Genomic DNA, 16658 nt, shown 5'->3' with positions numbered 1-16658 from the left:
CCCAGTTTCTTCACTTTTATTTTGTAGAAAACATATTTACAGCTTTTATTCTGAAATGAACAGGTTTCATCAAATCTGCAATAAATATTTTATTTAAAGAACTTTTCATCATGTTATAGTTTCACCACTTACTCTCCTGAAGCCGACTTGTTTTAGATGAATATTGTGATTTAAAACGTGCAAATTCTAACATGATGATCCACAGGTGCAGATTAGAACTAGAGCAAACACAACAGCTCCCATTTAAAGCTGCAGTCAGGAACTTCACGGAGTCTTTTGGGCTCTTTTTGGGCTCTTTTTGGGGTCTATCTGGGGTCTTTTTGGGCTCTTTTTGAGGTCTATCTGGGGTCTTTTTGGGGTCTATCTGGGGTCTATCCAGTCCCGTGGCTGCTGGACTCAAAGACGCCTTTCTTGAAGAATGAAGAGAACTCATAAACGTGATGTTTGTTCAGAGGCTCAGAGTCCGGCCTGAGTGGAGACGGAGACCAGGACTGGACCAGAGCAAACAGGTCCCTGAGGTATCGCTGTGGACAGACAGAGACAGAGACCGGGGTTAGACCGGGGTTAGACCGGGGTTAGACCGGGGTTAGACCGGGGTCAGACCGGGGTCAGACCGGGGTCAGACCGGGGTCAGACCGGGGTCAGACCGGGGTCAGACCGGGGTTAGACCGGGGTTAGACCGGGGTCAGACCGGGGTTAGACCAGCTTTAGACCAGCTTTGGTCCAGCTTTAGTCCAGCTTTGGTCCAGCTTTGGTCCAGCTTTGGTCCAGCTTTAGACCAGCTTTAGTCCAGCTTTGGTCCAGCTTTGGTCCAGCTTTGGTCCAGCTTTAGTCCAGCTTTGGTCCAGCTTTAGTCCAGTTTTAGTCCAGCTTTGGTCCAGCTTTGGTCCAGCTTTAGACCAGTTTTAGTCCAGCTTTAGTCCAGCTTTAGTCCAGTTTTAGTCCAGTTTTGGTCCAGCTTTGGTCCAGCTTTGGTCCAGCTTTGGTCCAGCTTTGGTCCAGCTTTGGTCCAGCTTTAGCCCAGCTTTAGCCCAGCTTTAGTCCTGCTTCAGTCCTGCTTTAGTCCTGCTTTAGACCAGGTTTAGTCCAGGTTTAGTCCAGGTTTAGTCCAGGTTTAGTCCAGGTTTAGTCCAGAGCTGGACTCGACAGAACAGGTCTCTCAGGTGCTGCTGTGGACAGAGACCAGGACTATCATGGACAAAATGGAGAAATAAAAACCCCAGGATCACACAGAGCGAGTTTTAATGTTTTAAAGTCAGAATGACGAGTCTGAGAGAGAAGAGACAGTTTAACACAAAGTGGAGTCGATGTCCACGTCCTGTTTCCACACCGTCTGATTTAGCTCAGGGTTTAGTCCAGAGTTTAGACACAGACCAGGGTCAGATCTAAAATCAGGACAATGTTGATAAAAACTGTGTCTGACATAATGTGTCAATCCCAAACCTGGAGCTGGAGGCGACGCTCTGAGACCATCTTCTCATCTTTGTTTCGGAAAAGTTTCTTTGGAGGAAAGTCCAGACACGCCACCTACAGGACGACAGCGGAACCAGAACATAAGGTCTACATGTGTGTGTCAGATGCCCTCCCCGTGTGTCAGATGCCCTCCCCGTGTGTCTGTGTGGTCTTATTCTGTGTAAAACTCTACAAACATGTTCTCAAATGTGGTCTGGTTGTTGTGTGTGTCCGGTTGTTGTGGGTCCGGTTGTTGTGGGTCCGGTTGTTGTGTGTGTCCGGTTGTTGTGTGTGTCCGGTTGTTGTGTGGTCCGGTTGTTGTGGGTCCGGTTGTGGCACAGACCTGGGGGAACCGGAGGCGCAGGTTGTGGTGCATCTCTCTGAAGCGGCTGTATCTGCGGAACACGCTCCAGGTGTCGTCCCGCAGAGACAACTGGACAGGACAGAACTGGGTCAGAACTGGACCAGGACCGAGGACAGGACAGGAGGAGACAGGAGGAGACAGGACGAGACAGGAGGAGACAGGAGGGGACAGGAGGGGACAAGAGAGGACAGGAGGAAACAGGAGGGGACAGGAAGAGACAGGAGAGGACAAGAGGGGACAGGAGGAGACGGGAAAGGACAGGAGGACACAGGAAAGGACAGGAGGAGACAGCAGGGGACAGGAGGAGACAGCAGGGGACAGGAGGAGACAGAGGACAGGAGGAGACGGGAGAGGACAGGAGGAGACAGCAGGGGATGGAAGAGGACAGGAGGAGACAGGAGGAGAATCTGACCTTGACCTCAAACTCAAAGTGCTCGTCTTTTCCTTGTCCTCGAAGAACAAACCGCGGGACAGAGACACTGAGCGTGTCCTCAGAGACGTCAGCACCACACGTCCACGAGTGACCAATCAGACGCTAGAGAGAGACAGAGAGAGAGAGAGACAGCCAATCAGACACTAGAGAGAGAGAGACAGAGAGAGGAGAGAGACAGTCAATCAGACGCTAGAGAGAGAGAGAGAGAGAGAGAGAGACAGCCAATCAGACGCTAGAGAGAGAGAAAGAGAGAGAGAGAGACAGCCAATCAAACACAAGAGGGAGAAAGAGCGAGCCTATCAGATGCTAGGAGGAGAGAGAGACAATTAGACATTTGGAGGACAGAAAGACAGACCAATCAGATATTAGATGCTCAGAAAGAGAAACAAATCTGCTAAACTCTCCTAGTGTCTGTCTAAGTACAAGTCAAATAAACATGTTTCTACTGGATACAGAGCCGTGGTTAAAGCTCGAGTGAGGGACTTACCCAGAGGGACAATGTGTCACAGACTAAACTACAGCTGAAACCAGAGACAAGACACCGCTCAGGAAGGACACGTGTCCCAGAGATGAACGAGCTTTGGGCTGAAATGTGCAGATCAACACAAGAAAAAACCAAAAGACCTGGTGAAGAAGCTGCTGAAGCTGTAAGAGTGTGTCATTATCCACAGTGAAACGAGGACTGAGGACATGGACTGAAAGGACACTCTGCAGGAAGAAGACATGACTCCAAAAGACACAGAAAAAACACAAAGGACAGTTTGTAAATGCACAGGGACAAAGAGCTTCATGTTTGGAGACATGTCCTGTGTCTGAACAAAGTAAAACTGAACTGAAAATTGAAGCTTGCAAGTCTGAGAAACACCATCTCAACTGTGAAACACGGGGGTGGCTGCATCATGTCATGGGGCTGTTTTGCTGCAGGAGGGACTGGTGCACTTCACAAAACAGATGCATCAGGAGGAAAGAACATTATGTGGAAAAACTGAAGCAACATCTCAACACATCAGCAGGAAGTTAAAGCAACAAATGGACAATGACCTGAAGCATACGGCCAAACTGGTGACAAAGAGGCTTAAGGATAACAAAGAGGCTTAAGGATAACAAAGGGGTTTAAGGGTAACAAAGGGGCTTAAGGGTAACAAAGGGGTTTAAGGGTAACAAAGGGGCTTAAGGATAACAAAGGGGCTTAAGGATAACAAAGTCAATGTTCTGGAGTGTCCATCACAAAGTCCTGACCTCAGTCCTATTGAAAATGTATGAACAGACCTGAAAAGGCCTGTGTGAGTGAGACGGACACAAACTGGACTCAGTTACACCAGTTCTGTCTGGACAAATGGGACAAAAGACCAGTCTACAGGTCAGATCCAAAAACAGGAGTAAAGCTAAAAAAAAATCTAAAATTAAACTAATAGATAAAGTAATAATACAGTTTAACTCCAACTTAGTTTTCATACATTTATTTAAAGATTCATGAATATTTATTATCATTTTACATCACAGTGACAATCAAAATCAAAATCATCCCGATGTTGGTCCCGGTCCTAGTCCTGGTCCCAGTCCAGTCCTAGTCCTGGTCCCAGTCCAGTCCTAGTCCTGGTCCCAGTCCAGTCCTAGTCCTGGTCCCAGTCCAGTCCTAGTCCTGGTCCCAGTCCTGCTCAGGTCCAGTCCTGGTCCTGGCCCGGTTCATGTCCACAGCTGTTTGAGGACCAGTGCTGCGTCAGAGGAGTCTCCAAACCTGATGTTCCAGGTAGAGTCCTTCAGCTGAGACTCGTCCATAGACCTCCTGCGTTCTTCCGGGTTCCTCCTGGTTCTTCTCCTGGAGTGAAAGACCATCTCCAGCTCCACGCAGCCGCCAACACTCCTCGCAAACATGCACCTCAGCTCCTCCCGCCCACGGACCTTCAACGACCCAAAACCAGACCCGAGAGACCTGAAACCACACCCCAGAGAACCAAGTGGAGCCTGGACCTCCTCCCTCAGCAGGCAGACATGGGAATCCGTGAGGAGGAGTCGTGTGGTGACTCGGTGTCTGGGGTCAGATGGGAGCAGGACGCTGGTGTAGACCAAAGGCCGGACGTCGGCCAGAGAAGGTCTCTCGGGACCGTCCATGTTCCCGTGGACCAGGTACAGCAGATCGGCCAAGACTCGCTTGAACCGAGATCTGAGTCCAAGTCCGTTTGGGAGGATGAGATCTGGGACTGAGGACGTCCAGTCCAGAGAGAGGGACATGAGGTCAGAAGACAACAGTGGGTGGACACCAGGGATGGGACCAGGGATGGGACCAGGGATGGGACCAGGGACGGGACCAGGGACGGGACCAGGGACGGGACCAGGGACGGGACCAGAGACGGAACCAGAGACGGGACCAGAGACGGGACCAAGACTTTGTTTGTGAATTTCCTCTAAACTGCAGCATTCCCCAGAAATTGTGACTTTCTTCCAAATTTGCTCCTTTCCAACTTCACAAAGCTCAGAAAATTCACTTTCTTCCCCATTTTTCATAAAACATTTAACATTTTCTCTTAAAACTTCATTTAAAACAACATTGTTTTGATCCTGAGACATAAATTTATCTTTGGATTCAGAACTGGAACGTTTTTGTCCAATTCCACCACTTTGAGCTCTGACGATTTCCCGACAAAACTCCTGAGTGAGACGCGCACTGAGGGTCAACACGGCCACACCCTCTGGACCTCTGTCCCCGCCCCCTTTCTGCTCCACTCTCACACTCTGCCCTCCCAAACCCACCTGTACCTCTTTCACTTCGCTCCAGACCAATCGCCATTCAGTGCCAAGTCCCGCCTCCTTCTGAGAGCCAATCACAGCTAACCCACCCACACACACCATCACGCCCCCTGCTGTCGGCATCGGCCGCTTTTCAGTCGCCGTTGCCACAAAGAAAACACTTAAGATCGTCCCGAGGTTCACTTCCGGAAGCTTGGCTATAATTTCCTCGTTTCTGAGAAGCATTAAATTGGACAAAGGCGGCGAAAATTCCACAAACTTCTGCTGAAAAATCCGGAGGTTCCCGTCCTCAGAGCAGATGACCGATCCGAGCGGCCACCCGTCCACTCCCGGCGTTTCACTGCTCAGAAAACTGGACCAAATATCACAATCCGTCTGCACATTTAGCGATTTCTTTTTTTCCTCGTCGGACGTGCATTTGTCTTCCTGCTCATGCTCCGGATACTCCTTGAGTTCTCCGTCTTGCGGCACAAATGATGCCCTGATTTTCCGCTCGTGGGTCACTCTGGACACGTACTCGGACACTGCGCCGGTCACGCTCTCTATTGGCACGTTCTGGAGGATTTCCCAAGTTCCCTGGAGTTTGCGGTTTGCATCTTGGTAAATGTCCGACAGTTTTCCCGTAAAGGATCCAAAGATGATCCCACTTTTCAGAGCGGTTTTCTCCCCCTGGTTTAGACCGATGTAGGAGCTCAGATAAGAGTTGACCGACCGCACCACGGAGGAGCCCAGCGCGGAAACGTCGTCTGAAAACCAGCGCTTGGTCCATTTTGCTGCGTCCGCCATCTTGGTTTCTTCTGGACTGATCTTATTTGAATTATCTACGTTTAAATTTGAACTTTTCTCACAAAGTTTATCCACATCTTCGTTTAAACATTTCTTCTCAGGGTTGGAAATGTTCCCGTCCTCTCTCTCCTCGATGAGTCCACACGACGTTAAAACTCTTTCCTGGTTTTTTGGTTCTTTTTGGTCCAAATCCTGGTCTTGTTTTCGTTCCTGGTTTTCCCAAGGTTCCGATGGAGACTGGATGTTTTTCTGTGAGCGAGAAGACGGGCGGTTCTCATCAAAATAAAAGTCTGGAGCCCGAGAATCACCAGGTGAAGGATTTCAGGATAAGAGCGCGGCATGCAGATCACAGCAGGCAGTGGTTTTATTGTGAAAGGTGAAGAGTTTGTAAGCAGGAAGTTGGACCTGGTTCAGTCCTGGTTTAGTCCTGGTTTAGTCCTGGTTTAGTCCTGGTTTAGTCCTGGTTTAGTCCTGGTTTAGTCCTGGTTTAGTCCTGGTTTAGTCCTGGTTTAGTCCTGGTTTAGTCCTGGTTTAGTCCTGGTTCAGTCCTGGTTCAGTCCTGAATAAGTTACATCTAAATCATAGTTTAGTCTTCCCTTGGTCCTAGTTAATCTTATTCCCCGGCCCGGCCCCTTTTAAGCCCCGTGTGACTGTGTGTAGAATCAGGAATTCATGCTCTGTGTTTTTAATTAAAGTTTAATTCATTCAGACTTTAATTTAAACAAAACATTGGTCCTACCTCATATTTGAGTTTTCTGGGGTTCACCACCTGCTTCTCCTCCTGAAACAAAACAAATAGTTTAGAGAGAGAATAACCACTGTGCCACAGCGAGGGATCTAACCCCCAACCTCCTGGAGAGAGGGAGGAGACACAGACCTGGAGGGAGGAGGACAGGTCGTTGTCGGTGTTGAGGTTGATTTGTCGCAGTCGTCGTTGGACTTCCTCCTCGATCAGAGCGTTGATCCTGGAAAAGAAAAGGAGGATGGGAGGGCATCTGACACAGAGGGAGGGCACCTGACACAGAGGGAGGGCACCTGACACAGAGGGAGGGCATCTGACACAGAGGGAGGGCACCTGACACAGAGGGAGGGCATCTGACACAGAGGGAGGGCACCTGACACAGAGGGAGGGCATCTGACACAGAGGGAGGGCATCTGACACAGAGGGAGTACCTGTGGTCGCTGAGGGGGGGCAGGGGGCTCAGGTCTTGGACTGGACTCATGGAGGAGGACCTGGTCCGGTCTTCACTGAGACTCTGTCTGAGGATCTGCAGCTCTCGCTCCACCCTGAGGAAAAACCACACCTGAACTGAGAGGAGCCGGTTCAGAGCCGGTTCAGAGCCGGTTCAGAGCCGGTTCAGAGCCGGTTCAGAGCCGGTTCAGAGCCGGTTCTCTCCTGTCCTCTTCTTCAGACCGGTCTCTCTCCTCTGTCTCTCTCTCCTCTGTCTCTCTCTCCTCTGTCTCTCTCTCCTCTGTCTCTCTCTCCTCTGTCTCTCTCCTCTGTCTCTCTCTCCTCTGTCTCTCTCTCCTCTGTCTCTCTCTCCTCTGTCTCTCTCTCCTGTCCTCTTCTTCAGACCATTGTATCTCCTCTGTCTCTCTCTCCTCTGTACCTGTCTCTCTCTCCTGTCCTCTTCTTCAGACCGCTGTATCTCCTCTGTCTCTGTCTCTCTCTCCTCTGTCTCTCTCTCCTCTGTCTCTCTCTCCTCTGTCTCTGTCTCTCTCCCCTGTCTGTCTTTGTCTCTCTCTCCTCTGTCTCTGTACCTGTCTCTCTGTCCTGTCCTCTTCTTCAGACAGCTGTATCTCCTCTGTCTCTGTACCTGTCTCTCTCTCCTCTGTACCTGTCTCTGTCTCTCTCTCCTGTCCTCTTCTTCAGACCGTTGTATCTCCTCTGTCTCTCTCTCCTCTGTCTCTGTACCTGTCTCTCTCTCCTCTGTCTCTGTCTCTCTCTCCTGTCCTCTTCTTCAGACCGCTGTATCTCCTCTGTCTCTCTCTCCTCTCTCTCTGTACCTGTCTCTCTCTCCTGTCCTCTTCTTCAGACCGCTGTATCTCCTCTGTCTCTCTCTCCTCTCTCTCTCTGTACCTGTCTCTCTCTCCTGTCCTCTTCTTCAGACCATTGTATCTCCTCTGTCTCTCTCCTCTGTCTCTGTACCTGTCTCGCTCTCCTGTCCTCTTCTTCAGACAGCTGTATCTCCTCTGTCTCCTCTGTCTCTCTCCTCTGTCTCTCTCTCCTCTGTCTCTGTACCTGTCTCTCTCTCCTCTGTCTCTGTACCTGTCTCTCTCTCCTGTCCTCTTCTTCAGACCGTTGTATCTCCTCTGTCTCTGTCTCCTCTCTCCTCTGTCTCCTCTGTCTCTCTCTGTCTCCTCTCTCCTCTGTCTCTGTCTCCTCTCTCCTCTGTCTCTGTACCTGTCTCTCTCTCCTGTCCTCTTCTTCAGACCGTTGTATCTCCTCTGTCTCTGTCTCCTCTCTCCTCTGTCTCTGTACCTGTCTCTCTCTCCTGTCCTCTTCTTCAGACCGCTGTATCTCCTCTGTCTCTCTCTCCTCTGTCTCTCTCTCCTCTGTCTCTCTCTCCTCTGTCTCTCTCTCCTCTGTCTCTGTACCTGTCTCGCTCTCCTGTCCTCTTCTTCAGACAGCTGTATCTCCTCTGTCTCTGTCTCTCTCCTCTGTCTCTCTCTCCTCTGTCTCTGTACCTGTCTCTCTCTCCTCTGTCTCTGTACCTGTCTCTCTCTCCTGTCCTCTTCTTCAGACCGCTGTATCTCCTCTGTCTCTCTCTCCTCTGTACCTGTCTCGCTCTCCTGTCCTCTTCTTCAGACAGCTGTATCTCCTCTGTCTCTGTCTCCTCTGTCTCTGTCTCTCTCCTCTGTCTCTCTCTCCTCTGTCTCTCTCTCCTCTGTCTCTGTACCTGTCTCTCTCTCCTCTGTCTCTGTACCTGTCTCGCTCTCCTGTCCTCTTCTTCAGACAGCTGTATCTCCTCTGTCTCTGTCTCCTCTGTCTCTGTCTCTCTCCTCTGTCTCTCTCTCCTCTGTCTCTGTACCTGTCTCTGTCTCCTCTGTCTCTGTACCTGTCTCTCTCTCCTGTCCTCTTCTTCAGACCGCTGTATCTCCTCTGTCTCTGTCTCCTCTGTCTCTGTCTCTCTCCTCTGTCTCTGTACCTGTCTCTCTCTCCTGTCCTCTTCTTCAGACCGCTGTATCTCCTCTGTCTCTGTCTCTCTCCTCTGTCTCTCTCTCCCCTGTCTCTGTACCTGTCTCTCTCTCCTGTCCTCTTCTTCAGACCGTTGTATCTCCTCTGTCTCTGTCTCCTCTCTCCTCTGTCTCTGTCTCCTCTCTCCTCTGTCTCTGTCTCCTCTCTCCTCTGTCTCTGTCTCCTCTCTCCTCTGTCTCTGTCTCCTCTCTCCTCTGTCTCCTCTGTCTCTGTCTCTGTACCTGTCTCTCTCTCCTGTCCTCTTCTTCAGACCATTGTATCTCCTCTGTCTCTCTCCTCTCTCTCTCCCCTCTGTCTCTCTCCTCTGTCTCTCTCCTCTGTCTCTCTCCTCTGTCTCTCTCCTCTGTCTCTCTCTCCTCTGTCTCTCTCTCCTCTGTCTCTCTCTCCTCTGTCTCTCTCTCCTCTGTCTCTCTCTCCTCTGTCTCTCTCTCCTCTGTCTCTCTCTCCTCTGTCTCTGTCTCCTCTCTCCTCTGTCTCTGTCTCCTCTGTCTCTGTCTCTGTACCTGTCTCTCTCTCCTGTCCTCTTCTTCAGACCGTTGTATCTCCTCTGTCTCTGTCTCCTCTCTCCTCTGTCTCTGTCTCCTCTCTCCTCTGTCTCTGTCTCCTCTCTCCTCTGTCTCCTCTGTCTCTGTACCTGTCTCTCTCTCCTGTCCTCTTCTTCAGACCGCTGTATCTCCTCTGTCTCTGTCTCTCTCTCCTCTGTACCTGTCTCTCTCTCCTGTCCTCTTCTTCAGACCGTTGTATCTCCTCTGTCTCTCTCCTCTGTCTCTGTCTCTCTCTCCTCTGTACCTGTCTCTCTCTCCTGTCCTCTTCTTCAGACCGCTGTATCTCCTCTGTCTCTGTCTCTCTCTCCTGTCTCTCTCTCCTCTGTCTCTCTCTCCTCTGTCTCTCTCCCCTGTCTGTCTTTGTCTCTCTCTCCTCTGTCTCTGTACCTGTCTCTCTGTCCTGTCCTCTTCTTCAGACAGCTGTATCTCCTCTGTCTCTGTACCTGTCTCGCTCTCCTGTCCTCTTCTTCAGACCGTTGTATCTCCTCTGTCTCTCTCTCCTCTGTCTCTGTACCTGTCTCTCTCTCCTCTGTACCTGTCTCTCTCTCCTGTCCTCTTCTTCAGACCGCTGTATCTCCTCTGTCTCTCTCTCCTCTCTCTCTGTACCTGTCTCTCTCTCCTGTCCTCTTCTTCAGACCGCTGTATCTCCTCTGTCTCTGTCTCCTCTGTCTCTGTCTCCTCTCTCCTCTGTCTCTGTACCTGTCTCTCTCTCCTGTCCTCTTCTTCAGACAGCTGTATCTCCTCTGTCTCTCTCTCCTCTGTCTCTGTACCTGTCTCTCTCTCCTGTCCTCTTCTTCAGACCGCTGTATCTCCTGTCCACTCGTTCCAGGGCGTTCTGCAGATCTTCTCTCAGATGTTTCTCCTTGGATTGGAGGATTTCTCGCTCTTTGCTCCGGACCTTCTCCTGTTGTCGGGCCACGTTTGCTGTGAACTCGTAGGTTTCCTGAAGCTGCTGCAGCTGCTGTGAGGAGGACACCAGCGACGTGAGGAGGTCCGAGTGCTCCTCCAGCTCCTTCTCCACCTGGAAACACATGCTAACTGTGGGCACTGCTCTGTCTGAGGCGGTGTTAGACTTTAAAGCTTCATATTACTCTATTTTCTGATCTGATGTTTCGTCACAGACCTGGAGCTTCGTTTTGTTTCATTCTCACATGTTTAACACACATTTACATTTAGGTTTAGTTTATCTGAAAACACTCTGTTCCACCCTGTGATGTCATCATGTGGTGATACAGGAAGTGCTCCACTGTGTTTTTAAACTCCACCTTCACTAGAATCATCTGGATAATTTAAACTCTGGGATTGTAGATCTCGACTGAACTAAATATAAAAGGAGCTGTTCACTTGATGACATCACAAGGTGGAACAGAGCGTTTTGAGCTTTGGAGATGAAACAGACGAATAATAAAAAACAATACAACAATAAAAAAACACAACTCCAGGTTTTTATGAGGAGCGTTAGAACATGGATTAAAGTTAATTTTATTTGACACTGGAGCTTTTCAGTGAGTCACTCTCACCTTTTTGTACAAAATCAAACTCCTAAAACAGGACCAGGACCAGGACCAGGACCAGGACATGGACATGGACCAGGACCAGGACTGATCACTCCTGAAAATGTGCTGTTTAAATCCATTTTGTATTTTTTCATGAATTTTCAGACTTCTAAAAAGTTCCTGTTTGTCTCTGTGTGAACCTCATGTGTCTGTAAATCCAGACATGAACATTAATAACGACACAAAACCCCACAAAAACAAGAGGGTTAATACGAACATTTAAGACCAGAGTCTGAGTCGCTGTGCTGTAGTTTGTAGTGTGACCTGCAGATGGCGCTGTACCTGATAGAGCGTGCCGTCCAGTGTGTCCTCCGGGGGGCGCTGCAGGGCGTCAGCCGCTCGCAGCTTGTCGTCTCTGAGCGCGCTCAGTGCGGAGCTCAGCGCGCTCAGACGTTTCTGTTTGAGCTGCAGCCGGAGCTCTGTCTCTTTAAGAGCGTGCACGTCACTGCTGAGAGCGTGCACGTCAGGCCCCGCCCTCAGACCGTGCACGAGGCGGAGCACACACGCCCGCTCCGACGACACCTGCTCCAGAGAGAAGAAGACAGGTGAAGGACAGGTGAAAGACAGGTGAAGGACGACAATGTTTATTTCAGCTTATTACTTTAAAAAGTATCACCTAAAATTTAAAATATTTCTTTCCAGAGAAATGAGTTTGGGACATGAGCTCCAGCCTGTCTGTCTGCTCAGGTTCACTCCGGGTCTTTCCCGTCTGTCTGCTCAGGTTTACTCCGGGTCTTTCCCGTCTGTCTGCTCAGGTTTACTCCGGGTCTTTCCCGTCTGTCTGCTCTGATATCTGTCTCTGTGTCGGCGGCTGAGGGCTCTGACTCAAGCTGAGGAATGACAAGGGAACAACCTCTGACCTGTGACCCCTGACCTCTGAGCAGGTGTGACGCTCGTACCTCGGCCTGGAGTCGTTCCTTGTGCTCCTGTAGCTCCTCCTCTTTCTGCTGCAGACGTTTGAGATGATCGACTTTGAACTCCGTCCACTGCAGCTGTGCCCACCTGACACAAGGGGGCGACACATTAAACACAAAACACCATGTTTTTATTTCACCGTTTTGTCCCTAAATCGAGACGTGAACATTAATAACAGGCCTGGACCTAGAACTCTGCTCCACATGAGCCGCTGCAGCCGTAGCCTCCACTATCTTCATTTGTCTGGAGCTGGTGCTGTGGGTGGCCTCCTCCATAGACTTGACACGTCAACGCCCCTGAGTCAGAATAATCAGCTTCAAAGACAGAGACTCACTGTGTGATCTGCTCTGAGCTCTGTCCACTCTCTGACCGCTCAGAGGAGTCCTCTTTAGACCCTGGTCCGGTCCCTGGTCCGGTCCCTGGTCCGGTCCCTGGTCCGGTCCCTGGTCCGGTCCCTGGTCCGGTCCCTGGTCCGGTCCCTGGTCCGGTCCCTGGTCCGGTCTCTTTGGCCTGGAGCAGGTTCTGTCTGATCTCAGTCAGAGTCCTGTGCTCCTCCTCCACATGATGTAGGTCTCCAAGCAGCTCCTGAGACAAAAGGAACAACAGTATCATTACTGCAGTTCCTCTGTACAAACACTACTACTACTGCAGTAATAGTACTTATTATTATTTATTTATTTACTCCCCCTTGAGCTGCCACGTGGTGTAGGAGTTTGTGTGCCTGAATGATCCTAGGAGCTACGTCCGGTAGAGTCTCCCACAGCAAAAAGGTGACGGGTCAGACTAAGAGCAGCTCCCCCCGAGAACAACAAAGACCGAGACGCCCCGGTCTGGAGCAGCCGGGGCCCCGGTCTGGAGCAGCCGGGGCCCCGGTCTGGAGCCAGGACGAGACCAGCAGTCAAGGACGGGTCTCCATGACCCCGTCCAGACACCCGTCAGACTCTAAAAGTTTAATCGAAGTTTCCCTGCCTCTGTCCTCCACTCGTCCCCTGTATTAATGGCCCCTGTTTGAACTCGTCCTCAGTATAAAAGACACATGTCCACAACCTCAAACAGTCAGACTCAAACTCCACTATGGACAAGACCAAAGAGCAAAGGAACCACAAACAAAACTGTAGACACCAGGCCCCGAACACTCAATCTGCAACAGGTAAGAGCTGGAGTCAACAAATCAACTGTGGAGCAAGTATTACAAAATGGAACAAGACCAAGACCTGGGGCTCCACCAAGATCTGACCCCGTGGGGTCAAAATGACACAAGAACAAAGAGCAAAAACCCCAGAACCACACGACCGAGTGAATGACCTGCAGAGAACTGGGACCAAAGGAACAAAGGGACCATCAGTAACACACTACACCACCAGGGACTCAAATCCTGCAGTGCCAGACGTGTCCCCTGATTAAGACAGGACATGTCCAGGCCCGTCTGAAGTTTGACAGAAGCATTTGGATGATCCAGAAGAGGATTGGGACAATGTCACATGGTCAGATCAAACCAAAATACAACTTGGTAAAAACTCAACCTGTCGTGTTTAAAGGAGAAAGAATGCAGAGTCTCATCCAAAGAACACCAGACCTACTGTGAATCATGGGGGTGGAAACATCATGCTCTGGGGCTGTTTTTCTGCAAATGGACCAGGACGACTGATCCGTGTAAAGGAAAGAATGAACGGGGTCAAGTATCATGAGATTTTGAGTGAAAACCTCCTTCCATCAGTGAGGACACTGAAGATGAAACGTGTCTGGGTCTTTCAGCGCGACAATGATCCAAACACATCGCCCCGGCAACAAAGGAGTGGAGTCAGAAGCATCTCAAGGTCCTGGAGGGGCCCAGTCTCCAGATCTCAACAACAGTGAAAACTCTGCTCCTCCCTGTGCTCCTCCCTGTGCTCCTCCCTGTGCTCCTCCCTGTGCTCCTCCCTGTGGTCCTCCCTGTGGTCCTCCCTGTGGTCCTCCCTGAACCCTCTTACCACCTCGTCCCTGCGCTCCCGGAGCTGCTCCTCCAGTCTCTTCACTGCACACAGCTGCTCCTCCTCTTGCTCCTTCAACCTGTGAGTCTCTGAGGTGAGACGCTCCCTCTGCTCCAGCCTCAGCCTCTGCAGACGCAAGAGCTCGGACAGCAGCTCCTGCTCCTCCAAGGACGCCTCCAGGGAGGCCTCCACAGACTCCACAGGCTCCTGAGGAGGAGGAGGAGGCTGGTCACAAGTCATAAAATCGTTATAATCTATGACACATTTTTACACATTTTAAATCACAATATTCATCTAAAACCATAAAAGAAACAAATCGACTGAAAACTGCAGTGTCCAGTGGAGCTAACGCGGCGCTGACAGCATGCGGCGCTGCTGTCGGCGCCGCTGTCGGCGCCGCGCGCTGTCGGCGCCGCGCGCTGTCGGCGCCCCCTGTGGACAGCTGCACGTCCCAGTGTCTGATTTAACGAATTATTACGCGAGGAGGCGGAGTCAGGAAAGGAGCTTCTCACCTGTATTTGGGACTCCGTCCGCTCCTCCTTCTGGTCTCGATTCCGCTCCTCCGTCAGGTCTCGGGGCTCCTGGTGTGTTTGCGCCCCCTGGTGGTCTTGGCTCGCGCCGCTCTCCTCCGTGAGCCTCCTCTGCTGCTCAAGCACCTCCCGCAGACGGCTCTCGATGTCCTGACTGCGCAGACGCAGACTCTCCTCCTGCAGACGCACGCGGCGCTGCACCTCCTCAGACTCCCTGCGTTGACTCTCGACCTCCTCCTGGAGGCGCTGTAGCTCACGACGCTCCTCCTGCTGCTTCTGCTCCATCTCCACAATCCGACGCCTGAAGAAGAACAGACCGCCAGCTCAGAGACCTGCGCCCGACCCGCCCTGCGCCCAACCCGCCCTGCGCCCGACCCGCCCTGCGCCCGACCCGCCCTGCGCCCGACCCGCCCTGCGCCCGACCCGCCCTGCGCCCGACCCGTCTTCAAATCGTAGCGCCGGGAGGAAACAGAACATGCAAGACCCGGGGTTTGGACCAGGGACCATCTCGCTCTGAGGCGACTGACTCAAACTGACCTTTTCATCTCCAGTTTGTCCAACTCCTCCCTCTGCAAACGCTCAAACTCCAGCCTGAAACACACGAGAGGAGGAGAGAGGAGGAGCAGAGGAGGAGCAGAGAGGAGGAGAGGAGCAGAGAGGAGGAGAGAGGAGGAGAGAGAGAGGAGCAGAGAGGAGGAGAGAGAGAGGAGAGAGGAGGAGCAGGGAGGAGAGACACACACACACATAAGTAGTCGTAGTAAAAGTAGTCGTAGCATAAGCAGTATTAGTATTAGCAGTATTAGTATAAGTAGTATTAGTATAAGCAGTATTAGTAGTATTAGTGGTAGTATTAGTATAAGTAGTATTAGTATAAGCAGTATTAGTATTAGTATTAGTGGTAGTATTAGTATAAGTAGTATTAGTATTAGTAGTATTAGTGGTAGTATTAGTATAAGTAGTATTAGTGGTAGTATTTGCAGTAGTACTGCTCACCCGGGGTTGTACAGCATCACTGTGGACAAGTTTTCACACGACTGAGACAAATCTGTCATCGAGAGACTCAGAGACGACAGAAGTCCACTCTGAAAAAACAGGACCAAGTGAGGACTAAACCAGGACTAAACCAGGACTAAACCAGGACTACACCAGGACCACACCAGGACCAAGTGAGGACTAAACCAGGACTAAACCAGGACCAAGTGAGGACTAAACCAGGACTAAACCAGGACCAAGTGAGGACTAAACCAGGACTAAACCAGGACCAAGTGAGGACTAAACCAGGACTAAACCAGGACCAAGTGAGGACTAAACCAGGACCAAGTGAGGACTAAACCAGGACTAAACCAGGACCAAGTGAGGACTAAACCAGGACTAAACCAGGACCAAGTGAGGACTAAACCAGGACTAAACCAGGACTAAACCAGGACTAAACCAGGACCAAGTGAGGACTAAACCAGGACCAAGTGAGGACTAAACCAGGACTAAACCAGGACCAAGTGAGGACTAAACCAGGACCAAGTGAGGACTAAACCAGGACCAAGTGAGGACTAAACCAGGTCTAACCTTCCTCTTCTCTCGGAGTCGAGCTGCTTCTTTTGGATGGTTGAAGCGGAACATGTTTGTGCGTCCCAGAAGAATCACAGCTCCTGGAACAGAAATATGTCAGATGCCCTCCCATCCTCCTGTATCTCTGCATGTGTTAGTACTGTGAAAGTACTGGGTCATGTAGTAGTAGTAGTAGTAGTAGAAGTAGTAGTACCTTGTGTGAGGACTGTCGTCTGGGTGACAGTGACTCCGTTGACTGAACACTGTGAGGCGTTCAGGGGCAGCAGGGTCACTGTGCCGCTGTGGTTCTCAAACACACAGTGCTCAGAGTCCAAGTCCAGACCGTGAAGGACTGAGACCGGGACCAGAGACCGGGACCAGAGACCGGGACCAGAGACCGGGACCAGAGACCGGGACCAGAGACCGGGACCAGAGACCGGGACCAGAGACCGGGACCAGGTCAGACGGAGGACAGAGAGGAGGAAACTTGATCAGAAAATGTTGTCTCTAACGTTACATGATCAGACTGAGACTCACCGATGTCCTGCTCCGTCTGAGCGTCGTCTCGTCCCACAAACGTGCGTCCCTCCTGCACCAGAAACACAACTGAGCACC

The 16658-nt window shown here is 51.1% G+C and overlaps 2 protein-coding genes across 3 annotated transcripts in view; one reads left to right on the top strand and one right to left on the bottom strand.

Moving 5' to 3' along the window:
- Positions 1 to 16658, top strand: part of LOC129456303 (zinc finger protein 271-like) — a 102664-nt gene that overhangs the window by 53471 nt on the left and 32535 nt on the right. The window lies entirely within an intron of this gene.
- Positions 1 to 16658, bottom strand: part of kif16ba (kinesin family member 16Ba) — a 25147-nt gene continuing 8489 nt past the window's right edge. The window contains exons 14-31 of one of the 2 annotated variants that reach the window (XM_055222308.1): positions 16581 to 16632; positions 16258 to 16395; positions 16062 to 16144; positions 15492 to 15580; positions 15036 to 15089; positions 14481 to 14799; positions 13969 to 14175; positions 12333 to 12583; positions 11983 to 12085; positions 11366 to 11605; positions 10298 to 10548; positions 6957 to 7070; positions 6661 to 6748; positions 6523 to 6564; positions 2229 to 2351; positions 1796 to 1885; positions 1444 to 1527; positions 1 to 524 (exon numbers count right to left, since the gene is read on the bottom strand). In XM_055222308.1, the coding sequence (XP_055078283.1) occupies positions 372 to 524; positions 1444 to 1527; positions 1796 to 1885; positions 2229 to 2351; positions 6523 to 6564; positions 6661 to 6748; positions 6957 to 7070; positions 10298 to 10548; positions 11366 to 11605; positions 11983 to 12085; positions 12333 to 12583; positions 13969 to 14175; positions 14481 to 14799; positions 15036 to 15089; positions 15492 to 15580; positions 16062 to 16144; positions 16258 to 16395; positions 16581 to 16632 (2481 nt within the window). In that variant the 3' untranslated portion in view covers positions 1 to 371. Of the gene's footprint in view, positions 525 to 1443; positions 1528 to 1795; positions 1886 to 2228; positions 2352 to 3865; positions 6033 to 6522; positions 6565 to 6660; positions 6749 to 6956; positions 7071 to 10297; positions 10549 to 11365; positions 11606 to 11982; positions 12086 to 12332; positions 12584 to 13968; positions 14176 to 14480; positions 14800 to 15035; positions 15090 to 15491; positions 15581 to 16061; positions 16145 to 16257; positions 16396 to 16580; positions 16633 to 16658 lie in introns of those variants that run through there. The other variant, XM_055222307.1, reaches the window with a different exon arrangement.

This window comes from Periophthalmus magnuspinnatus, chromosome 1, assembly GCF_009829125.3.
Source record: "Periophthalmus magnuspinnatus isolate fPerMag1 chromosome 1, fPerMag1.2.pri, whole genome shotgun sequence".
NCBI classification, from domain to species: domain Eukaryota; kingdom Metazoa; phylum Chordata; class Actinopteri; order Gobiiformes; family Gobiidae; genus Periophthalmus; species Periophthalmus magnuspinnatus.
Note: the sequence above shows the minus strand (reverse complement) of the source record. Positions and strands in the feature narration are given on the sequence as shown.